Source organism: Apostichopus japonicus, chromosome 4, assembly GCF_037975245.1.
Source record: "Apostichopus japonicus isolate 1M-3 chromosome 4, ASM3797524v1, whole genome shotgun sequence".
NCBI lineage: Eukaryota > Metazoa > Echinodermata > Holothuroidea > Aspidochirotida > Stichopodidae > Apostichopus > Apostichopus japonicus.
The window spans coordinates 1,620,396-1,645,900 of record NC_092564.1 but is presented as its reverse complement, the minus strand read 5'-3'; the positions used below and the strand labels follow the sequence as shown (position 1 = coordinate 1,645,900).

At 35.4% G+C, this 25,505-nt stretch overlaps 1 protein-coding gene across 11 annotated transcripts in view; it reads right to left on the bottom strand.

Annotated features, from left to right (window-relative positions):
- Positions 1 to 25,505, bottom strand: part of LOC139966083 (atrial natriuretic peptide receptor 1-like) — a 161,401-nt gene that overhangs the window by 36,215 nt on the left and 99,681 nt on the right. For 8 of the 11 annotated variants that reach the window (XM_071968780.1, XM_071968774.1, XM_071968773.1 and 5 more), the window contains exon 2: positions 79 to 224. In XM_071968780.1, the coding sequence (XP_071824881.1) occupies positions 79 to 183 (105 nt within the window). In that variant the 5' untranslated portion in view covers positions 184 to 224. Of the gene's footprint in view, positions 1 to 78; positions 225 to 2,007; positions 2,768 to 4,379; positions 5,059 to 10,037; positions 10,634 to 25,505 lie in introns of those variants that run through there. The other 3 variants (XM_071968775.1, XM_071968771.1, XM_071968772.1) reach the window with 3 other exon arrangements.

Sequence of the window (25,505 nt, the reverse complement as noted above, 5' to 3'; positions counted from 1 at the left end):
GGACGGACGGATGGACGGATGGATGGATAAACGGATAGATAAACCCATCATTATATAGGTATTAAAATTATCTCAAACCTGTTTCCATTCTTGATTGCCAAAGTAATAACTGTTTCTGAATGGCTCGATGCTGATGAACACGTAATCTCCATTTGTAAGTCCCATCTTGTGTGCTTCGATCATTATCTCGCGAACCTGTTCTCCACGAAGTGCTACAATGATAACTGAAATGAAAAAGAATGCATATTAAACAATACATTAATAATGAATGATGATATATAATGATGATGAGACATCATGTACACGCAATATGGAACATATTTCTTTTCCTTTTATCGTTTAATTTCTTCAGACAGCAATTTGCCATAACAAAATTATCACAACATTGATTAGCACAGTTTCTTGCGCTTTTGGCGAGCCATATCTGTATATAGATCTTTACATGAGGCCATTCCAGTGGCTGGAATGGCCTCATGTAAAGATTATGCTACGACACTATTAGTTGGAACCACCAATATCTTGTTGCTTACTTGAGATACGGATGATTGAATCGTTTGCTACACATTTCTATACTCCAGAAATAGACCAAGTAGCGGATGATCTTCAAAGAATTTACTTTCCTTTTATAATATTGAACAGTGATACATCATCAATGCTCTTGGCATATAAGCCTATATACGAAATTGTAGAAATACTGTTTACCTCTGTGTATAAATGGTATAAATAGTATTAAATTACAGCTCAGTTACCATGGTGATATCATTTACTCTGCTGTTGCTAGATGCTTTAACTATACATATATCAAAAGATTTCAAAACTGCATATCTTCACCATTATGTGATTTTGACCTGACGATGAAGAATTTTCAAGTGTTTGTCTGTTTGTTAAGAAATCAACCTTATCCACTGAACTGCCACTCTCGATTCATTGCTATACTTGCATAGAGGAACCTGTAGCCAAGGCGACAGCACATGACTTCCGGTATAATATTTGAAGTTTTCAAATCCATGTAAACATTGCCATAGAAATTTAGTTTCTATGTTCTTATAAACAGATGTGTTCATGGCAATAGGAAAAACATTTCGAAATGTGACGGGTTCACGTGATGTGGACAACCGATTCACACATGAGATTACAGTAACAATTGCAAACTTAAAATTTTGTATCACAGTAAAAACTGGATTGTGATGGCAAATCTGATTATTCCGTAGCATGTGATATTAGGTTTACAATAAGAACTGAGGATATATTTAATCCTAAGAAATGCATCAAACTGGATCTGTTGGGATTACACATATCCTCGGTACTTACTGTAATCCTAATAGCACATGCTACCGGTTTTCAGCACGATCCAGTGTTAACTTTGGTACAAAACTTTAAGATTTAAAGGAGTAACAGTGTTCTCTGTGTGTAACGGATGCAGTGGAACATTCAAGTTACGATGTACTATATAATTAATATGGTTAGTTCGAAACTGAAACAATTTTTGCAGAATGTTACTTTTTAATTGAGTATGAGCTGATGAATTTTGCCTCACATTAACGTCATTCGTCAATTCAGTGCAATTATTTAAACAGAGCAAACTTTACATGATATAGAGAATAAAGCTGTTCCGTTTCAAACAAACACTACCGTTAGGAGGGAACAAATGCACGTTTTAAAAAAAGTCCATCTGTATGGAATTCAAGTCTCTGCTCGAATTAGTTTGGTCTGAAAATGAATGCTTTTGCTATTTTAAGTAAATTTAGCGTAAAAACTCTACACAAATATAAGTATAAAATACGTAGGCTTAGCCAAGATTACATAAATAGCCGACTTCACCAATTTGTGTGTCGGTAATAAATAGATACAATAATCTACCACTACGACATAATAAGGTGACCTTATCCACCAAAATTCGTTATTTTTACTCCCCATGCAGGCTTTGTTTTTAAAGCGCTCTGCACATTTATACATGGGCTATACCTTAGCCATGAGAATCGGGTGATATTTACAGATATTACTTACTCCGAGAAGTTGAAATGACCACTTTTAAAAGTTCCTCTGTACTTTCAAACTCAAAGTGGTTATGTCTTAGAACATCTATCCCAGAATTAATAAATGCCGTTTCTAATGCGCCGGCTAAGATTGTGTTAAAACCAAACTTTGCCACTATCATGCCGCTGGTTTTCCATCTAAAGTGATTGAAAAACGAGGCACAGAAGCGACTCAGAGATTGCGTTTTAAACGACGTTCTTGTTAGGGTAGAAAAACGAATTTTGTTGTCTAGAATATTAGATGTTGATGCTCCGGATATGACAGGAAGGTTCCAAGCAGAGGCAAGATCAGACACACCAATAGTTTCATAGCTACATGGGTGTCCAAGAAATCCATCGACCTTAACTATATGATACAACTCGGCCGAAAGCTTCGGGGAATAAACTGGTAAAATATCGCTACATTCAGACGAAGAGAGGCGAACCTGATAAGATATATTCAACCCCCAGTCATGGTTGACTCTCTCGATAGCAACTTCGATAGCTGGAAGAAAATGAGCTTGTTCAAATCGACTTGGGCTCTCCGAAAGGAAAAGACCTAATAAAATCGAAACGGCGTCACTACAGTGAGATAACGACAACATTGAAAGAAAACAAACAATCTTCCCTCGTGCTAAGGAAGTCTTCTCCATAATTATATCAACAATCTGTTTGTTATTTATATTACTTTTTGGATTGCACCGGCTGATCAACTATACTATGAAAGAGCTCTGCGTCGATTAACTCAGTCCAGCCATACTAGCTTCAGCGATTGTTACATTTAAAACGATAAGTGGTACCCCTTGTGTGATCGCGGGAAATGATAATATATTTCTTACGTCATATATGAAAAGAAACCTTGGCCAGGTCTGTGGAGAAAATCTAATTTAGAACTATTTTGATTGAACAAACCAATATGCAGTACAGATGGAGAATTGATATTGCAATTCTCGGGGTCACGTGTGGTATCACTGAGAAGGGCGATTTCGGGAAATGTTGTTATTATCGACTTTAATCTTGCTAATAGCTTATAATTTATTTCACTATTTTCAGCACAAACGGATCATCAATAAAATAAAATAATATTCTTTACAGATACAAATAATATAAAACAATGTCAATTTGAATCAAATGCAAACGCTCAGACAAATTATTGGAGATTTTTAGATAGTTGAGTTAGATACCTAAGGTTAAAACATTGCCATAATCATAACACGTTAGGTGAATGATAGGGCAATGACATCGTGAGTAATCTTCGAAATTGTTCATATTATGGAGACTTTAATCAGTCCCTTCGTCGTTTCTCTCCTCAAGGTTAACATCTCAAACTCAATATGAACTTAACCACATCGTAAAAGTAAACATATTGTGAAAGTAAAAATAATAGAGAAAACAATAATGCAATGAGAGATGAAATACTAGCCGTCATTCGGAAAATAAATATATAATAGTCCAGCTAAATTTGAGGTATGTGAGTTATAATCGGGCTTGACGTCACTTCCTGATGACTTTAACAAGTATAAATATTACATCACACACGTGCTTTAATTATGTATGTTTTCTTCCTTTGTTGCCATGGAGTTGGGTTTTCAAATGCTCAACACGACCTAATGAATGCAACTCTCTGATATTAAATTTATAAACTACAGCGGTTACAAGCAATTTCCTCCTGGACAAAGTATTAACATAACTAATACTGCTCTCAAAGCTACTGATTATGTCGTACGAGAACAACATACATAATCTTCGTACAGCCTATACAGGGCCTACGCAGTATTACTAGTACACTATTTGTATGATATACGATGAAATATGGAGACGCATAAGTAGTAGGATAATACTATGGCATGCCGAAAGGGTAGAATAAGGATGCCCTCAACCCCTCCCCCCCCGGTTTCCCCGCACCCCCTTCAAAACGTAGAATAATGAACGTTTACGAAAATAATGAAAAATTGACCATGGACGACGTTTTAATCTTAAACTGATCATTTCTGCAATCACAGATCATCACCGGTAGTTTGTTTTGCAAGAAATTTGCATATTAAGAGTTTCCTGCTTGTCACTTGCGCGGTAGATTTTGGTCCCACTCAACCACATTGGTCGTGTAGTACACAGTGGATACTCAAAACATGAACACGACCATTCTTCTTTCTAAACACGCATGATCAGTGTTCATGGAATTATCAAACTCAGTTAGTCGCCTAGCTTATCAACTTTCAATACGTAAGGGACCGACGGCCGAAGGTGAGGCCCGCGGAGAAGGGGCGGGGGCGACACATTAAGAATTTCATTTTCTGGTATAGATGCAACGGTCAAACGGTGAGATATATAGGATCGTCATAATCAACATGCATAAATACCCACCTCGAGCGAAACTTTTGATGGACGAGAGAATCTCGACAGTGTTCCCATCTTCTTTGACAAATCGTCCCATCTCTATTGCAGAGACTTTGAATGTTTCTATAACATCAGGAGTTGTGATAGATGAGTGATAATTCATTTCTTTGTGAGTCAGAATAGCACATCTGGCCCAGCCAAACTGTAAAAACATTTGTCGCAGAAACCTTGCGATGGCCTTAGATCTAAAGGCAGATCTCGTGAGGGTTTGGTAGCGCGCTTTGTTCTCTAAGGTCCCGGACACACTGGCCCCAGTTAAAGCAGGTATATTCCAGTAGGCTGCCAAGTCCGCTGTTGCTATCATGTCAAAGGTACAAGGTGGGCCAATGAAAACGTGGACCTTGTTGTGGAAATGAAGTTCAGCGGTTTGTCCCCCGGCGATGATCAAGCCACTCGCAGAGCACACGTTTGTCGTTTCTTTCAAAATGAAATTCAGAGTAAAGTTCAAATACTTCTTCCTCCGAACAAGATCTTCGATGCGTGATAAAGCTAGGTCAACCGGGGATTTGAGGTTACTTTGGTCCAGCAGCGAGTCTGGACCATTAAGTAACAACCCTATGGTCAATGTTTCTCCTTTGACAGTGATTAAACATAGCTGGGACAAGACCAATGAGAACAAGTTGAAATCCATGTTCTCGACGGGACTTGTCAGTAAAACCTCACCTTCATATCATTTCGCGTTCGTCAAAGGTAGCGAAAACATTGTTCAAATTAAATTACCAGTTCCACCATCTGGATTTTGACTGAAATTAAAACGACATTTTGTTGCCATGTATTCATATATATACAACCGTGACCTTTGAAAAAAACTAAACGCCTTGATATAATCTACTTAGCATTTTCATAATTACAAGATAACCTAATTTAACTCAGCCATACTAACTTAATCTCTCTAACCGATGGTTGTAATCATGTCCTAAGAAGCGGTGTAACCTTCTTACGTCATCTTTACCGAAATGATGAAATTAATTAATGAAAAATAAATGTTCTCTTTTCCAAATTGATTAGCGATAACGATTCAACGAAGAAAGACTTGATTTTGTCAATAAAAAGTCGGAACATCTGTCTCAAAAATAAATACTGCGGTCGGCAAGAACTGAAAGGCGAGGTATTTTCAATTTGAAACTTCCTAGGATACAAGTTCTGCGTGTATTTTAAATCTTAAGTTTTCAATATGATATTACTTAAGTCATACTAATTAATAAAGGTGCGTCTTAGTGTCAAGTGTCTTACATATCAAATTTAGATGAACATTTTTGACGATATGTAAGCAGGTTACATGCTTCCGGTAAACGGTCAACAATAATTCAATAGATTTACACCCTAAAAATAAAACTTGATGATGTTACTATAAGGAAAACAATTCCAACGCTCTGCAGAGTCACCTATATGAAGATCACAATAATGGATTTGAATGAAGCTTGTTTGGAACTCCCGGGGTAAAACACAACAAAATCACATTGAAGTCAAGAGTGTTCCCGAAAGGTTACACCACATAATGAAAATGGAGGCACATGTAGACCCATTCACATTTTCCCGCCAAGTTCCTGTGTTGACCACGACGAATTCCGTCTTTACTCTGCTTCCAATTTCACACAGAGAGCCCTGGCACCGTGGTACACCCTTCCTCAACCCCTGAGTAGCGAGGCACTTTGACGGTGGCTTATCCGACAGAGAAGAAAGGAATACTATATTACGACCTCATTTAGAATCTAACAAGCTTTCGGGGAATTTCCGAACACCGGACTGTCGCAGAGAATGAAAAATGTTTTGAACCAAAGATGTTGACAACCGTGCCGGCAGAACTCCTGAGAGAATCCTAATGATAAACACACATCTTTAAATCATATATCATGAACTTGACTTTGGGAGAAATTGAAACGAATTTCAAGGCCAGTAATCTAACGCTAATAAAAGTTAACCTGCCAGGAGAGCAATTGAGCAAGTTGTTTTAAACATGAAACGTTCATCACGAAAAGGAAAATCAATAACGTCAACAGATAATCGATTAAAAGCGCTCGTTTTGTCCGGAAATACAAGGATTCGTAGACTATCATAAAACCTGTAGAACTGTTCACATATTGTGTCAAATTATTATTGTTTTAGCATATTGAGCTACTACAGCCTGCACCCAGTAAATAGGCTTTCAGATTGCTTTATAATCTTTTATTCGTTTCCTTCTTCTTTGCAACATCATTTTTTTTTCTTATTATTATTTTGTGTTTTATTTTGTTTTACGAGCTGCATTTCTTGCAATCCAAAGTTATTCAGAAATTTGTAGTATATATGTAAATGCGACTGACAATTTCTTTAACAACTTTAATGAAGACAATCAGGGTGTTCCTTCCAAAGTGTTATTTGACTAATGAGGCACTTAACGTCTATAATATCTGTATGACACAAATAATGCACGTATATAGCTTATATTACTTAAGTTATCACTAGATCATTTCTATCAATGTAACAAATAGAACCAACTTATTTAATCGTTTGAAAGTAGGTCAACTCTAGACAAATTTACCTAGGTCCGCATAATAAGTCCCTTTGATGACCCTATTCAAGTCATACATTTTGGGCCAAAATCGAGAACAAAAACAAAGCAGGTATTGTGTTCTTCTTTAAATGCAAGTAGTTAACAAGCGTGTTCAAAATGTGGAGGAGTGAACGCGTTGTAAAAATATTTATTGCTTTCGGTTGGTGCATTTTTTCTTGATTTCTGAGGCAAGAAAGACGAATTGTTTTTGTAAAGATGCAAGAAGCTGAAATCTTTCTCATTTTCCTGTGTTCCATTTCTTCCTTTAGATAGTCAACCCGGTCCTGCAAATTGTTTCACAATATTTTGGGTGTGTACTGCAGCTGTGTAGATGCACTTGTCTTTACTGTGAGAATGAATAACAGATCTGGAATTCTCAAGAGAAAATTCTACAGAAGGTGATAGATATCTTAAAACTACGTGTACAGCTGAAAGATTAAACTAGAAGTTATGAGTTCTTCATGCATTTTGTGCGGCCATGCATGAGATTACAGAGAATTTCAAGGTGTCCAGTATAATTAAAAATCAGATTCTCTTGTAATAATCAATGTAACTTCTACAGCCACTGAAGAAAATAGTATGTCTTCGATATTTAATCGCTTTACTTATTAAACTTCCAAGCTTCTACAGAAGTCTCTCATCGGCTAAAAAGAATTCTCCATTTTAGATATAACACCACTATCCAACCTTACCCATATCTTACTGAAATGCTGCCTGGTCCAGCATTTATATCTTTCGCGAATACAGAAACTTCAAAAGTGTAATAGCCTAGGTGACATTGCAATGAGCTCTCCTTTGCACGATAATCCTCTTTTCGTTAGACCCAACACCGCCCCCCCCCCTCTCCCCTAGTCACCAACTTGCAATCGTTATGTCCCAAGTTTGCAATAGGGCTCTGCCTAAGTATTTCTCTTTATCAATCGTTATTCCTTACACTACAACTACACTAGATTCAGCGAATCTTTCAGCAAACCTGTAAATCCTCTGAATTCCTCTCAGCATTACATCTGTTTCAAAGGTTTCAGAAACTCTACTAAAACTAACTAAGATCAGAAACTCTGTGAGCGACCGCCTCGAGACTGCATATACCAAAAATGTTGCTAACCTTAAAGCTTATTACACGGATCTTTTGTTTTCTAAAAGTGTTCCTGACGTTTCTTTTCCTGTATCCCGTCTTATTATTCTGGCTTACTGCAGCCTGGCCGTAGTAATGTGGGGTACATAGTAGGGTGGAGAGGGAGTGGTGGTCTCCATTGCCTTCATAGCATATCATATTCTATTATTTTTTCCATAAAATATCAGCCAAAATCAGTCGATATAAAATGGCGAAAATTTTGAGCACGAGGTTTCAAACATATTCTATGAAAGCAGCCAAACCAAACCCCGAAATAACTTAATCTAAGCGTTTTGGAATTAGTACTAATCACCCTCACTTAGCAATTTTCCCGAACCATTGAACCCTTTGGCACCATTTATCCACCCATTTAGAACAAAAGCTTGTAAGGTAGAGGAACATTTCTCATATATATATCTATATATATTGTCCAAACAAATGACCTTCATTAGCCAAATGCATCATTAACAGGCAGCAGATGTTCTTAGGAAAATTAATAACAATAACAGATTAGGAAATTTACAAGGTCTGCCCGCAACTGAATTTTTCATAAATTCCAATTGATTGAAGTAAAAGTAACTTGTATCTTACTTCTTTAAACTTATTGTAAAAAAAAACGTGCATTTACAGGCAGCAGATGTTCTTAGGAAAATTAATAACAATAACAGAATTGGAAATTGACAAGGTCTGCCCGCAACTGAATTCTTCATAAATTCCAATTGATTGAAGTAAAGGTAACTTGTATCTTACTTCTATATCTCCAAAGGATCTTAGAGCAGACACAGCTAAGTTAAACGAACCTATTGAAAGCACTTGTGACTATAGTTTTACAATAGCGCCACAATTGGAAATTTATAAGGTCTGCCCGCAATTGAATTCTTCATAAATTCCAATTGATTAAGTAAAAGTAACGTGTAACTTACTCCTATATCTCCAAAGAATCTCAGAGCAGACACAACTTAAGCTAATCTATAACTACTTCTGATCTGCTACATTCTTCACCCAATGAATGTTATTGGATGGATCACTCATAAAGTCGCTTCTCCGCAATATTTCTTCGGTCATAGTAGTAGCAGGAAGATGCTACTCTAGCAGCTCCCTGGTAGTAGTTAACGCCTTTAATTAAATGAACATTGGAATACCCGATATGTTTTTACTTTTACTCCACAATGTGAAGTAAATCTTAATAAACGAAGATAATATTCAAAATCATTAATTAATTTGGTTATGTTGTAAACCATTCAAGCACACTAATATCCGTTCAGGTTGTACTTCGATAACACGTTAAATTTTGGTGAAATGACCCTTTAAACACGTGCGGTTCATAAAACAAGTGACTGGACTATTAAGTCTAATAAACAGACCATTAGGTCACGCTATCCTCAGATGCAACACGAAACCTAATGAAAAAAGAAAATATTTTACGGCCTCAAAAGTCATATTCACGAGACATTACATAATTTTCAAGGACAAATGGTGTTCAATAGCTTACAAGAGTCCTCTGTTTATTTGAAGTACAAAGAGCATATTTTGGTTGAGTATTTATTTTTTTTGGCAAAACAAAGGATTAAGATTGACATTTAATTCTGCAATTAAGAGCTGACCTCATTATCAATTCAGCCTTTTAAAGGAGCGTTCCATAGATTAGTATATTTTATATGGGAAAATCTTGAAAACCAGTAGAGCTTTAGAAACATTACTGACACTCATTTATTTCTTGGACTATGACATATCAATGTAAAAAGTCTACGTAAATTCATCTTATATGTGCCACCCGATCGATGAAAAGGGGAACGGAAATCATACGGCTAGCAAAAATCTCGAAAAGGTTGGATCTACAAAACATCTCAGCAAAAGCCTACTTATATATTTCTGTTCATATTTTGTTGAATATTTCTTAATTGATTTATAATTGATTTCTTTGTCTCAGTGAGACGAAACCCGAGTCCAGCGTAGACAAAACATTTACAACACTTACCTCTAGATTCTCTCGTGATCATTTCGGTAACTGTTTCAATACTAATGTCTTTTACTTCTATAGCTGTCTGAATTTCAATATCAGACCGTTCAAATACATCTAAGATATCAGGTCCAGAAATGGCTTTATGATATCCAATATCAGCATAAGCAAAAGTACAACGGTTCCAATTAAATATATGAAAGATTTGACGAAGGAAATCTGCTATTGCCATAGAGCGGAGAGCTGTTCTTGTAAGCGTCCCGTATCTTGTTTTATCCTCAAGAGTACTTGATACTGCCGCACCAGTAAGGATGGGAATATTCCAATAATATGCTAGATCAGCGACGCTTTCAGCATGAAAACTGCAAGGGGGCCCGATGATAGCCAAAATGTCGTGATTATTGAGAAGATCAGAGGTCACTCCGGACGAATTATTGATACCTATAACTGCGCACTCAGATGTTGTTACTTTCAGAATGTAGTTTAAATTGAAATTCACGTAGTCACCATTACGCACGAGAGTCTGTACCTTCTCCAATGACAAGTCGACTGCGGGTCTAAATTGAGTCTCATCTAATATATATTCACGGCGATTGAATATCACCCCCATTGTAATGTTGATACCTAAACAGTCGGAAACGTTCAAAACCACCATCAACATCGTCACCAGAGAGGTTGCCTTATACATGGTGCTTGCCAGCTTCACCATAGACTGTGTAGACCATGTCAATATCAGAATTATACCTTGATAAACTGAAACAGGCATCAAAAGCTTGTGAGGTAGAGGAACTGTTCTCATATAAATATATATATCTATATATAATGTGGAAACAAATGACCTCCATTTGCCAAATGCATCATTAACAGGCAGCAGATGTTCTTAGGAAAATTAATAACAATAACAAATTAGGAAATTTACAAGGTCTGCCCGCAACTGAAATCTTCATAAATTCCAAATTTAATTGAAGTAAAGGTAACTTGTATCTTACTTCTTTAAACTTATTGTAAAAAAAACGTGCATTTACAGGCAGCAGATGTTAATAGGAAAATTAATAACAATAACAGAATTGGAAATTGACAAGGTCTGCCCGCAACTGAATTCTCCATAAATTCCAATTGATTAAGTAAAAGTAACATGTAACTTACTCCTATATCTCCAAAGGATCTCAGAGCAGACACAGCTAAAGGGTTTAACGAACCTCTTGTAAGCACTTGTGACTATAGTTTTGCAATAGCGCCACTTTTTAATTGCACGGCTGATATGTCGTAATGGTCAATTCTTTCATGGTCGAATTACACGATTTTCTTTGACCTGATGTTTCTGGAAAATGGCAACGCGCCTCTAATATACGGCACAAATACCATCTCCATGCAGTCACCATTGCATGTGTTTACGTATGGGTGTATAGGCGTGCGTAGCTTGTGTGAACCTCATTTAAGACACACAATATCAAGGAAGGTACGTCTCAAAGACCAATATGCCAGGTATTGAGCAAAAGAACCAAGTCAAAGATGTGTTGTACTATTTTAGTAAATAATTCAAAATAGCAGTTAGCCAAATGTTGCTGTCGTCGGAGAAATTTCTCTCAGTAATGTTTCAAGTACTCAAATGTAAACTGTAAAAGGATGATTTGCCGGTAAGTAATTCTCATTCACGTCATCATCATCGTCATCGTCATCGTCATCGTCATCGTCATCGTCATCGTCATCGTCATCGTCATCGTCATCGTCATCGTCATCGTCATCGTCGTCGTCGTCCGTCGTCGTCGTCGTCGTCGTCGTCGTCATCATCATCATCGTCATCATCATTATCCTTCATTACTATCCTTATTGCTATTGCTATTGCTACTGCTATTATGATTATTATTATTACTACTAGAAGTACTACTCTAACCACTACTACTACTACTGCTACTACTACTACTACTTCTACTACTAATGCTACTTCTACTACTATTACTGCTGCTACTACTACTACTTCTACTACTACTACTAATACTAAAACTAATACTAATACTACTACTACTACTGCTACTTCTACTACTACTACTTCTACTACTACTATATACTATATGTAGATAACGTATACATTATTTACACACTACAATACTCTAGAAGGTCATAACTTACTCGTGTGTAATTACTCCAATTTTGTTATTTTCGTCAGATATATTTGACAGCAAAGTACATTGATACAGTATGCCGACTTCAGGAAAGAAGACTTTCAGAACGTATAGAAACGATTTAAAAATCAAACAATTGAATAGGCTGTACAACACCACAACTTTAGAATCTCGGTAACTTTGGTAAGTTTAGCACCTCCTAATAAATGATAAGACATTCATACGCATATGCTTGGAATAAAATCAATATTAGAAGTCAAATAAGTGACTGTATACAAAGAGTGACTCTTTCAAAGTTCGCCGAAGGAGTGTGACGTTACTTATTCCAACTGGATATGACATTCAAGACAACCGATAGATACTGTAACTTTGTGCATGAACAATACTTATAATGGAATACAAAGCAGACTAGTTTGAAAAGTAAGAAAACAGATGGCACTCTTCATGAATAGCATATAACCATCTGACCATCGCTTGTACCCTCCAAGAAGTCAAATTAAATATATATATATATATATATATATATATATATATATATATATATATATATATATATATATATATATATATATATATATATATATATATATATATATATATATATATATATATATATATAAATACTCACTACGCCACATAACTTAAACAACGGTAACAAATCATTATCCAGTCCGGTATAAGTCGAACAAAACCGACAAATTTCTTTTTTTTTTCATAATAAGGACTAAGGTGCACTCTGTTAAAACAGCTTGTTGGCTTCCTCTGCCAATGTTTTTAAGCTAATCTATATACTTCTGATCTGCTACATTCTTCATCCAAGGAAGGTTATTGGATGGATCACTCATAAAGTTGCTTCTCCGCTATATTTCTTCGGTCATAGTAGTAGCAGGAAGCTGCTACTCTAGCAGCTCCCTGGTAGTAGTTAACGCCTTTAATTAAATGAACATTGGAATACCCGAAATGTTTTTACTTTTACTCCACAATGTGAAGTAAATCTTAATAAACGAAGATAATATTCAAAATCATTAATTAATTTGGTTATGTTGTAAACCATTCAAGCACACTAATATCCGTTCAGGTTGTACTTCTATTAACACGTTAAATTTTGGTGAAATGCCCCTTCAAACACGTGCGGTTCATAAAACAAGTGACTGGACTATTAAGTCTAATAAACAGACCATTAGGTCACGCTATCCTCAGATGCAACACGAAACTCAATGAAAAAAGAAAATATTTTATGGCCTCAAAAGTCATATTCACGAGACATTACACAATTTTCAAGGATAAATGTTGTTCTAAAGCTTACAAAAGTCCTCTGTTTATTTGAAGTACAAAGAGCATGTTTTGGTTGAGTATTTCATTTTTTTTTTGGCAAAACAAAGGATTAAGATTGACATTTAATTCTGCAATTAAGAGCTGACCTCATTATCAATTCAGCAATTTAAAGAAGCGTTCCATAGATTAGTATATTTTATATGGGAAAATCTTGAAAACCAGTAAAGCTTTAGAAACATTACTGACACTCATTTATTTCTTGGACTATGACATATCAATGTTAAAGTTCTACGTAAATTCATCTTATATGTGCAACCGGATCAATCATAAAGGGAACGGTAGACATAAGGCTAGCAAAAATCTCGAAAAGGTTGGATCTACAAAACATCTCAGCAATAGCCTACTTCTATATCTGTATATTTTATGTTTAACATTTCTTAATTGATTTATAATTGATTTTTTGTCTCAGTGAGACGAAACCCGAGTCCAGCGTAGACAAAACATTTACAACACTTACCTCTAGATTCTCTCGTGATCATTTCGGTAACTGTTTCAATACTAATGTCTTTTACTTCTATAGCTGTCTGTATTTCAATATCAGACCGTTCAAATACATCTAAGATATCAGGTCCAGAAATGGCTTTATGATATCCAATATCAGCATAAGCAAGAGTACAACGATTCCAATTAAATAAATAAAAGATTTGACGAAGGAAATCTGCTACTGCCATAGAGCGGAGAGCTGTTCTTGTAAGCGTCCCGTATCTTGTTTTATCCTCAAGAGTACTTGAGACTGCCGCACCAGTAAGGATGGGAATATTCCAATAATATGCTAGATCAGCGACGCTTTCAGCATGAATACTGCAAGGGGGGCCGATGATAGCCAAAATGTCGTGAGCATTGAGGAGATCAGAGGTCACTCCGGACGAATTATTGATACCTATAACTGCGCACTCAGATGTTGTTACTTTCAGAATGTAGTTTAAATTGAAATTCACGTAGTCACCATTACGCACGAGAGTCTGTACCTTCTCCAATGACAAGTCGACTGCGGGTCTAAATTGAGTCTCATCTAATCTATATTCACGGCGATTGAATATCACCCCCATTGTAATGTTGATACCTAAACAGTTGGAAACGTTCAAAACCACCATCAAGATCGTCATCAGAGAGGTTGCCTTATACATGGTGCTTGCCAGCTTCACCATAGACTGTGTAGACCATGTCAATATCAGAAATATACCTTGATAAACTGAAACAGGCATCAAAAGCTTGTGAGGTAGAGGAACTTTCCGCATATATATATATATATATATATATATATATATATATATATATATATATATATATATATATATATATATATATATATATATATATATATATATATATATATATATATATATATATATATATATATATACATATATATATATATACATATATATATATATATATATATATATATATATATATATATATATATATATATATATATATATATATATATATATATATATATATATATATATATCTATATATAATGTGCAATCAAATGACCTTCATTAGCCAAATGCATCATTAACAGGCAGCAGATGTTCTTAGGAAATTAATAACAATAACAGATTAGGAAATTTACAAGATCTGCCCGCAACTGAAATCTTTATAAATTCCGATTTATTGAAGTAAAGGTAACTTGTATCTTACTTCTTTAAACTTATTGTAAAAAAAATGTGCATTTACAGGTAGCATATGTTCTTAGGAAAATTAATAACAATAACAGAATTGAAAATTGACAAGGTTTGCCCGCAACTGAATTCTTCATAAATTCAAATTGATTGAAGTAAAATAACTTGTATCTTACTTCTATATCTCCAAAGGATCTTAGAGCAGACATAGCTAAGTTAAACGAACCTATTGAAAGCACTTGTGACTATAGTTTTGCAATAGCGCCACAAATGGAAATTTACAAGGTCTGCTCGCAATTGAATTCTTCATAAATTCCAATTGATTAAGTAAAGGTAACGTGTAACTTACTCCTATATCTCCAAAGAATCTCAGAGCAGACACAATATCTATAACTACTTCTGATCTGCTACATTCTTCACCCAATGAATGTTATTGGATGGATCACTCATAAAGTCGCTTCTCCGCTATATTTCTTCGGTCATAGTAGTAGCAGGAAGCTGCTACTCTAGCAGCTCCCTGGTAGTAGTTAACGCCTTTAATTAAATGAACATTGGAATACCCGATATGTTTTTACTTTTACTCCACAATGTGAAGTAAATCTTAATAAACGAAGCTAATATTCAAAATCATTAATTAATTTGGTTATGTTGTAAACCATTCAAGCACACTAATATCCGTTCAGGTTGTACTTCGATAACACGTTAAATTTTGGTGAAATGACCCTTTAAACACGTGCGGTTCATAAAACAAGTGACTGGACTATTAAGTCTAATAAACAGACCATTAGGTCACGCTATCCTCAGATGCAACACGAAACCTAATGAAAAAAGAAAATATTTTATGGCCTCAAAAGTCATATTCACGAGACATTACACAATTTTCAAGGACAAATGGTGTTCAATAGCTTACAAGAGTCCTCTGTTTATTTGAAGTACAAAGAGCATATTTTGGTTGAGTATTTATTTTTTTTGGCAAAACAAAGGATTAAGATTGACATTTAATTCTGCAATTAAGAGCTGACCTCATTATCAATTCAGCCTTTTAAAGGAGCGTTCCATAGATTAGTATATTTTATATGGGAAAATCTTGAAAACCAGTAGAGCTTTAGAAACATTACTGACACTCATTTATTTCTTGGAGTATGACATATCAATGTAAAAAGTCTACGTAAATTCATCTTATATGTGCCACCCGATCGATGAAAAGGGGAACGGAAATCATACGGCTAGCAAAAATCTCGAAAAGGTTGGATCTACAAAACATCTCAGCAAAAGCCTACTTATATATTTCTGTTCATATTTTGTTGAATATTTCTTTATTGATTTATAATTGATTTCTTTGTCTCAGTGAGACGGAACCCGAGTCCAGCGTAGACAAAACATTTACAACACTTACCTCTAGATTCTCTAGTGATCATTTCGGTAACTGTTTCAATACTAATGTCTTTTACTTCTATAGCTGTCTGAATTTCAATATCAGACCGTTCAAATACATCTAAGATATCAGGTCCAGAAATGGCTTTATGATATCCAATATCAGCATAAGCAAGAGTACAACGATTCCAATTAAATAAATGAAAGATTTGACGAAGGAAATCTGCTATTGCCATAGAGCGGAGAGCTGTTCTTGTAAGCGTCCCGTATCTTGTTTTATCCTCAAGAGTACTTGAGACTGCCGCACCAGTAAGGATGGGAATATTCCAATAATATGCTAGATCAGCGACACTTTCAGCATGAAAACTGCAAGGGGGCCCGATGATAGCCAAAATGTCGTGATTATTGAGGAGATCAGAGGTCACTCCGGACGAATTATTGATACCTATAACTGCGCACTCAGATGTTGTTACTTTCAGAATGTAGTTTAAATTGAAATTCACGTAGTCACCATTACGCACGAGAGTCTGTACCTTCTCCAATGACAAGTCGACTGCGGGTCTAAATTGAGTCTCATCTAATATAAATTCACGGCGATTGAATATCACCCCCATTGTAATGTTGATACCTAAACAGTCGGAAACGTTCAAAACCACCATCAAGATCGTCACCAGAGAGGTTGCCTTATTCATGGTGCTTGCCAGCTTCACCATAGACTGTGTAGACCATGTCAATATCAGAATTATACCTTGATAAACTGAAACAGGCATCAAAAGCTTATGAGGTAGAGGAACTTTTCTCATATCTATATACATATAATGTGGAAACAAATGACCTTCATTAGCCAAATGCATCCAGTTTATTGAAATACATCGATATGTAACATAAAGCTTGCGCACTAGAGTTTCCTCCTTGTTTGATTTTGCTTTCTTCATTTAGATTTGTTCCTTTTTAATGCACTTTTTTTCTCAAGGCTAAGTAACTGCACTTACTTTTCTGCTATGACCAAAGTAAAGAAATTCTTTAAAAAGTATGTAACAATAGTATGAAACAAAATGGTCATTTAAATAGAAATATCCTAATTCTACATGACTTTGTGTTGACTGAGATCGAAGTAAAATGCCAACATCGTAACTAGCGTATCCCCAAGGGTGATTAAAAGGTTGTTCTTTACCAGAGGTAACTTTATTTTTAACTTGTAAATGAGAAAAAAATAACATAAGGTCTCTGCTGAAAGCTGCATAAATTGCTTTAGTTTGATATTTCGGAATTCTCTGATGACCATGCACTTGACAAATAAATCTTGAATTTCATTAAACTGTGTCTGGGGTACGGGTGACGTATGGTGGGTCATCAGGGGAGTCAATTATTGTGACGTCATGAAACGCGAAATAGCTCTTTTATTTTCTGGTACTTAGTTTACTACATAATAGAAGTTTGATAGAATGTAAATGTTTACAAGTATAACTTTCATTCAGCAATAAGATTGCTCAATTATTCTCTAATTTATTTCTCGTAAAAAAAGTCGTAAAATATGTTAGCGTATTATAGAGTATTATATAAATAACACGTTCCAACTTGTTGGTTACGTCACAGGCTTCTAAAGAACAAGAAGTGATGTCCGTAACACGAGATCGTCGATTTAGGTATATAGTACATTAACTACACCACTAAGACATTATACTAGGAGTGAAAAGCTGTAAAAAGACCCAAATTAAATTTGCCTTTTTTCCAACTAAGGTTGTTTTTTGTTTTCTAAACTTGAAATGAAAAAGTATTTGCTAAAGAGTTATATTTCCAATTACTTAACTCGGCCCAAATTCAAAGATTGTTTATGGCCGTTCTTTGTACCATTTAAGTAGTCGTCTCGATTCAATATGCGCAACGAACTATACTTATGGTGACCTAATTTAGAGTGCGTGTTTTAACAGCATTGTTCCACGCCTTTATTAATGACAATCAAAATCTTTCAGGGAAACGGATTTAAAGAGACAGGAGAGTTATATTCCAATGGTTGGGATTTGCCACCGTACAAGACGTTGGAACTTGAAGAGTTCTCTTAGATTTGCTAAAGGCATATAGTCACATCTGTATAGCGGATATATAACAGTAAAACAAGGCAGTGATGTTCTGGAAATGTTTCGTTATTTGCTTTTAATGAGTTCCTATAGCGTGACTATGTTTTTATTTATAATTTTTATTTTTTAAATTCCAGGTATTGGTTCTTTTGTACAGTGCTCTTGAGCATGTTTTATTCATGATACTTTAATATATGGTATTTATTATATGTACTTGCACTTTCAAATATGTACATCTACAATATATATAGTAAATATGACTGCGTAGCGACGTTATATAGCAACCGTCATCATATCCATCGAGTCTCGCAGAACAAGATTTTCTCCGAGAAGTGCCTTCTATAGTCATTATACGGAAATCGTTCCGAGATAAGCTTAACAATATCTGAATATATCCATATACCACACCTTCATTAGTTTGCAGAGGGCGTTTCTCAAATTCACCAAAGTTGCCTTTTTCTCTCTCAAGTGTCATTGATGTTTGAATACACTAAATTGAGCACGCTGAATACTGTTGTACGACCCGAGTAATACCTCTTCTGTTCGAGCATGGAGTTTAGTGTGATCCGATCACTATAGTTACCGAATCTATAACCCTATATGCTACATCTATTGGGGATTTCCCTTCCCTGTTTGGATTTGGATGTATGATCTATTACAATGACATGATGTTTGTTTGATTCTTCAGAAATGAAATCTACCCATTATGTAATGACATTATGTAACCAGGACTTCCTGGTTACGTAATACGATCGTATACAGTTCTTTAGAATGGTTGTGGATAGTTTACCAGAAGAAAACAACAACAGAACTTGCACAAAGTTACAGATGGATTCTTCTCTTATTTAAAGTTAGAATAAAGTAGCTGGCTTCCCATGAACATTTCCCTCACTTTCAATACAGTCAGTTACACATACCTATATATAGCAATACAGTCAGTTACACATACCGCTATATATCAATACAGTCAGTTACATATACCTATATATATAGTTTATATGGATTTCTAAATACCAGAACTGACAACACTGTTAACATGTATTTGTTTTACTGTTCAATAAAGGTTGCATATTGTTTTGATTTCAAGAACAACTCTTACACGTGTATACTACTTTTAATTTCCTTGCCTGACGTTTTTGTATTCATTTAATTGTTCCTACACCATTACTTTATTTGTTCGTCAAACTTAACCTCTTAAATGGTTTACAATTTGCATAGGAACAAAGGGACAGGACGAGAGGAAGCTGTTCCCTTCTGAAAGTTGGGGGAGGGGGGGGGGGAGGGGTGGTTGGACAGGATTATATTCCTGCACCCGACCTTTCTAAATAGAGATTTTGAATTTATTGAATAGTTCATTTTTATTTTTAAGCGCTTTCAGATTGTTTGCTACGATGTAAGGTGTAATATAAAAATATTAATTCATTAATAACTTGTTGATAAATTAAATTAATCTTAACTGTCAAATCCATCGTTGTATTTTTACATTAAAAATAAAAATGGTTGATGTCTGAGAGCTTTGCGCCTTTCGTGCTCTACTTACTTTCACCCACAAGAGGAAGTAAATACATTGGAACTATTTGAAAACCCTTATCAAAAACACTCTGCTAAAAATCTAAGAGAATAACCAAAACGCTACAAAGGCGTAGTGATTCCTTGAACACTTTTATAAGTGGATCCACATACCAAGTGTGAAGTGCACCAAGTTTTACTTTTGGAGCTATTGTGAGAACGGTTTCACAATTTGACCTCTGTTGACTTCAAGTGACAATTGACGTCCTCGGAAACATTAGGGTTATTGTACTTAACAAGGTGGTTAACACACCATTGTTAAAGGTTCGTACTTTACTTAACTTTTCCTGCTGGTGCTCACAAGTTTTTTAATCTTGAGTTGACCTCAAACGACCTTTGACCTCGCCAGAAAAAATATTGTATCTTGTACTCAATAATGTGGATTCACACACTAAGTATGAATTTCATCCAAGCTTCCCTTTTGGAGTTAGAGTGTTCACGAGCTTTTCAGAGTTTGACCTCTGTTAACCTCAAATAACCTTTAGCCTCCACAGTAAAGCGTATGGTTCTTGAACTCTTCAAGATGGATTGAGATGGATTACATTCAAAAGTATGAACTTAAAATGCAAGCAACACCTTTTGAGTTGTGTTGTTTACATGGGTTTCTGGCTGTGACCAATGTTGAGCTCAAATGACCTTTGACCTCCACTAATTTCAATACGACTATTGTACTCACCAAGAGGGATCTACATATTAAGTATGACGTTTATCAAAGCTTCACTTTGTGAGTTATCGTCGGTTTACAAGGTTTTCAGACTTTGACATCTGTTGATCTCAAATGACATTTGACCTGCATCAATAGGGTTCTTGTACTCAATAAGGTGCATCTGCTTACCAAATATGAAGTTCATTCACTTTGTACGTTTTGGGTTATTGTATTTACAAACCAAGGCGTCACCCACACATGTACAAACACACGCACACGCACACATGTTTGTATTTCATTCAGACCGAGGACCCCATTGTATTTTCCATTGTTGAAATCCACGTACCCTAACCTTAACAATACCCCATACAATAGAATTCTTCCGAGGACGTGGTGATTCTTTAGAAATCACAACCGAGGACCTGAAATTCATGTCCTCGGTCAGATAGCAAAACAAACGCACCCACACACACACACAAATTCTATCATCATCACATATATTACTTTTGACTTCAGTAAGGAAGAAAAGGAATGATGTCTAAAAGAGTTGTTTTCAGAACTCTAACGTAAAACATTAACCCATTTTTTAACATAATTTTACACAATATTGGGTTACAACGATTTCACCAGTGGAAGAACAAGTAAGGTATTGAAACTAGACATATGTGTACATTAATGAGACCTATAAATTAAAACACTAAGTGATCAAGACACGTATCCATGCAGCCGTTTTCTAATCAAATTGCTGAAGAAGTGGCTTTTTGGCTAAATTGTACAACAGTGTCGTTTATAGTATTCTTCCATAGCATCGGCCTATATAGATTCACTAATTCAGGTCAAACATGTATCTATAAATTAATAAATAAAGAAAAACGGGTTTGTTCTTGCTTTCAAAATAGTTCATGATACACAACTATACGGTAAACTGCACATTATCATGTTGTCCTAAAAATTCAGTGACCTGAATAAAAAAACTGTTGAAACAGAGATTTTAAAGTCATAGTAATTCATAGTAATTCTTTAGTCATACAAGGTGAAGACTGGGTAATAAAACCATACAAACTAATACACCCTTAACCCAGTCACCTTACATTGATACTGTAACCATGTGATCATGACAGTCACATTACATTGATACTGTAACCATGTGATCACGACAGTCACATTACATTGATACTGTAACCATGTGATCGCGACAGTCACCTTACATTGATACTATAACTTTGTGATCATGACAGTCACATTACATTGATACTGTAACCATGTGATCATAACAGTCACCTTACATTGATACTGTAACCATGTGATCATTACAGTCACCTTACATTGATACTGTAACCATGTGATCATGACAGTCACATTACATTGATACTGTAACCATGTGATCGCGACAGTCACATTACATAGATACTATAACTTTGTGATCATGACAGTCACATTACATTGATACTGTAACTATGTGATCATGACAGTCACATGGCATTGATACTGTAACCATGTGATCATGACAGTCACATTACATTGATACTGTAACTATGTGATCATGACAGCCACCTTACATTGATATGTAACTATGTGATCATGACAGTCACCTTACATTGATCCTGTAATCATGTGATCATGACAGTCACATTACATAGATACTATAACTTTGTGATCATGACAGTCACATTACATTGATACTGTAACTATGTGATCATGACTGTCACATGGCATTGATACTGTAACCATGTGATCATGACAGTCACATTACATTGATACTGTAACCATGTGATCACGACGGTCACATTACATAGATACTATAACTTTGTGATCACTACAGTCACATTACATAGATACTATAACTTTGTGATCATGACAGTCACATTACATTGATACTGTAACCATGTGATCATGACAATCATCTTACATTGATACTGTAATCATGTGATCATGACAGTCACATTACATAGATACTATAACTTTGTGATCATGACAGTCACATTACATTGATACTGTAACCATGTGATCATGACAGTCACATTACATTGATATTGTAAAAATGTGATCATGTCAGTCACATTACATTGATACTGTAACTATGTGATCATTACAGTCACATTACATTGATACTGTAACCATGTGATCACGACAGTCACATTACATAGATACTATAACTTTGTGATCATGACAGTCACATGACATTGATACTGTAACTATGTGATCATGACTGTCACATGGCATTGATACTGTAACCATGTGATCATGACAGTCACATTACATTGATACTGTAACCATGTGATCATGACAGTCACATTACATTGATACTGTAACCATGTGATCATGACAGTCACATGACATTGATACTGTAACTAGGTGATCATGACAGTCACATTATATAGATACTGTAGCTATGTGATCATGACAGTCACATGACATTGATACTGTAACCATGTGATCATGACAGTCACATGACATTGATACTGTAACTAGGTGATCATGACTGTCACCTTACATTGATACTGTAATTATGTGATCATGACAGTCACATTACATTGATACTGTAACCATGTGATCATGACAGTCACATGACATTGATACTGTAACTAGGTGATCATGACAGTCACATTATATAGATACTGTAGCTATGTGATCATGACAGTCACATGACATTGATATTGTAACCATGTGATCATGACAGTCACATGACATTGATACTGTAACTATGTGATCATGACAGTCACATTACATTGATACTGTAACCATGTGATCATGACAGTCACATGACATTGATACTGTAACCATGTGATCATGACAGTCACATGACATTGATACTGTAAGTAGGTGATCATGACAGTCACATTATATAGATACTGTAACTAGGTGATCATGACAGTCACATGACATTGATACTGTAACTAGGTGATCATGACAGTCACATTATATAGATACTATAACTTTGTGATCATGACAGTCACCATACATTGATACTGTAACTATGTGATCATGACAATCACATGACATTGATACTGTAACCATGTGATCGCGACAGTCACATTACATAGATACTATAACTTTGTGATCATGACAATCACCTTACATTGATACTGTAACTATGTGATCATGACTGTCACCATACATTGATACTGTAACTATGTGATCATGAAAGTCACATTACATAGATACTATAACTTTGTGATCATGACAGTCACATTACATTGATACTGTAACCATGTGATCACGACAGTCACATTACATTGATACTGTAATTATGTGATCATGACAGTCACCCTACATTGATACTGTAACTATGTGATCATGACTGTCACATGGCATTGATACTGTAACCATGTGATCATGACTGTCACATGACATTGATACTGTAACTATGTGATCATGAAAGTCACATTACATTGATACTGTAATTATGTGATCACGACAGTCACATTACATTGATACTGTAACCATGTGATCATGGCGGTGTTACGTCACGTGAGGTATCATGACGTCCCTTCTGTATAATGGAATATAAACTACACATGATCTCTGCGATTATAGGTTGTGTACTGTGTTTAGCACCATGGCAAGAACAGATATTACGCAGATATCGCAATGGTCACCATCTATACAGATATAAGTCCCTCCTTTTTGAGTTAACAGTTTGGAAAGTGATCATTTAATTTCATTCATGATCGTCCTAGTTTTTCGAAGATATTAGTTTGTAATCAATCGCAGGTATAGCTGTGTAAGAATTGCCTGTTCATTATTTATTTTTCTTCTCGTAAACAATAAATTATCTGCTCTTAATCATGTACAGATGATGTAACTGCAGCAAACACGAACTGTAATGACAGCCACCTGATATCAATCATGGTAGGTAATTTGTATTTTATGTAAATAGTTGAAACTCTCTTCCATTGGAAAAACATGAAGTCATACATATTCATTAGTGTTAGTCACATAAATTATGTCTCTTTCTCTCTTTAATCTATAAATTATTTACTTGATCAGATTCAGTTTTATCGTGTCAAATTGAACGAGATCACCGGTTGAGTACGTTTACGATCAAAACAAATAGACTACATTCAAGGAAAGGCAAAACATGTTAGCTATGGTACAAGGTTCTTAGCATGCGGAGCAAAGTTATAATGCTTCCGTTTTAAATGTCTTAAAAGGATTGTCTGGTAGCCTAAGAAGTAACCTTTAAAAACGATAAATATTTTTCCAAACATGTTGTCAAAGTATTTAAACGCTAATGTTGCGTTTGACAGAAAAACGATTTTTTAATCGTTAAGGATGGACATTTCAAATATCAATTGAACAGTAAAGAACGCAAATGCAGATTGCGACATAACCCACGCTCCTTACAATACCTACAGTTATCACAACAAAAAACTGCGTTTGTATAACAGATTAATTTCTTCCATAATTTTCAGTGATATTTCTTATAAATTAGATATGTTTTTAAAAACTTAAGCCGCCATAGATGTAATAGATCGGTGGTTTAGTGGTCTTTGTGTAACACAACATAAGTTTGAACAGCAGACTCTTCGTTGTTTACATTGCGATGTTCAGCTCCAGTGCAAAGAATGTTCGGATCTAGGCTACTCTAACGTTTACAATCGGACAATTCTGCGAAGCCTAAGCTTCTCGGTACTACATTCTGCTCTGACATCGATTCGACCAAGTTTCATCTTTCGGTGTTCCGAATACTTTTCAAGTTTCCTTTTACTGTAAAGTGATCCGGAATTTTA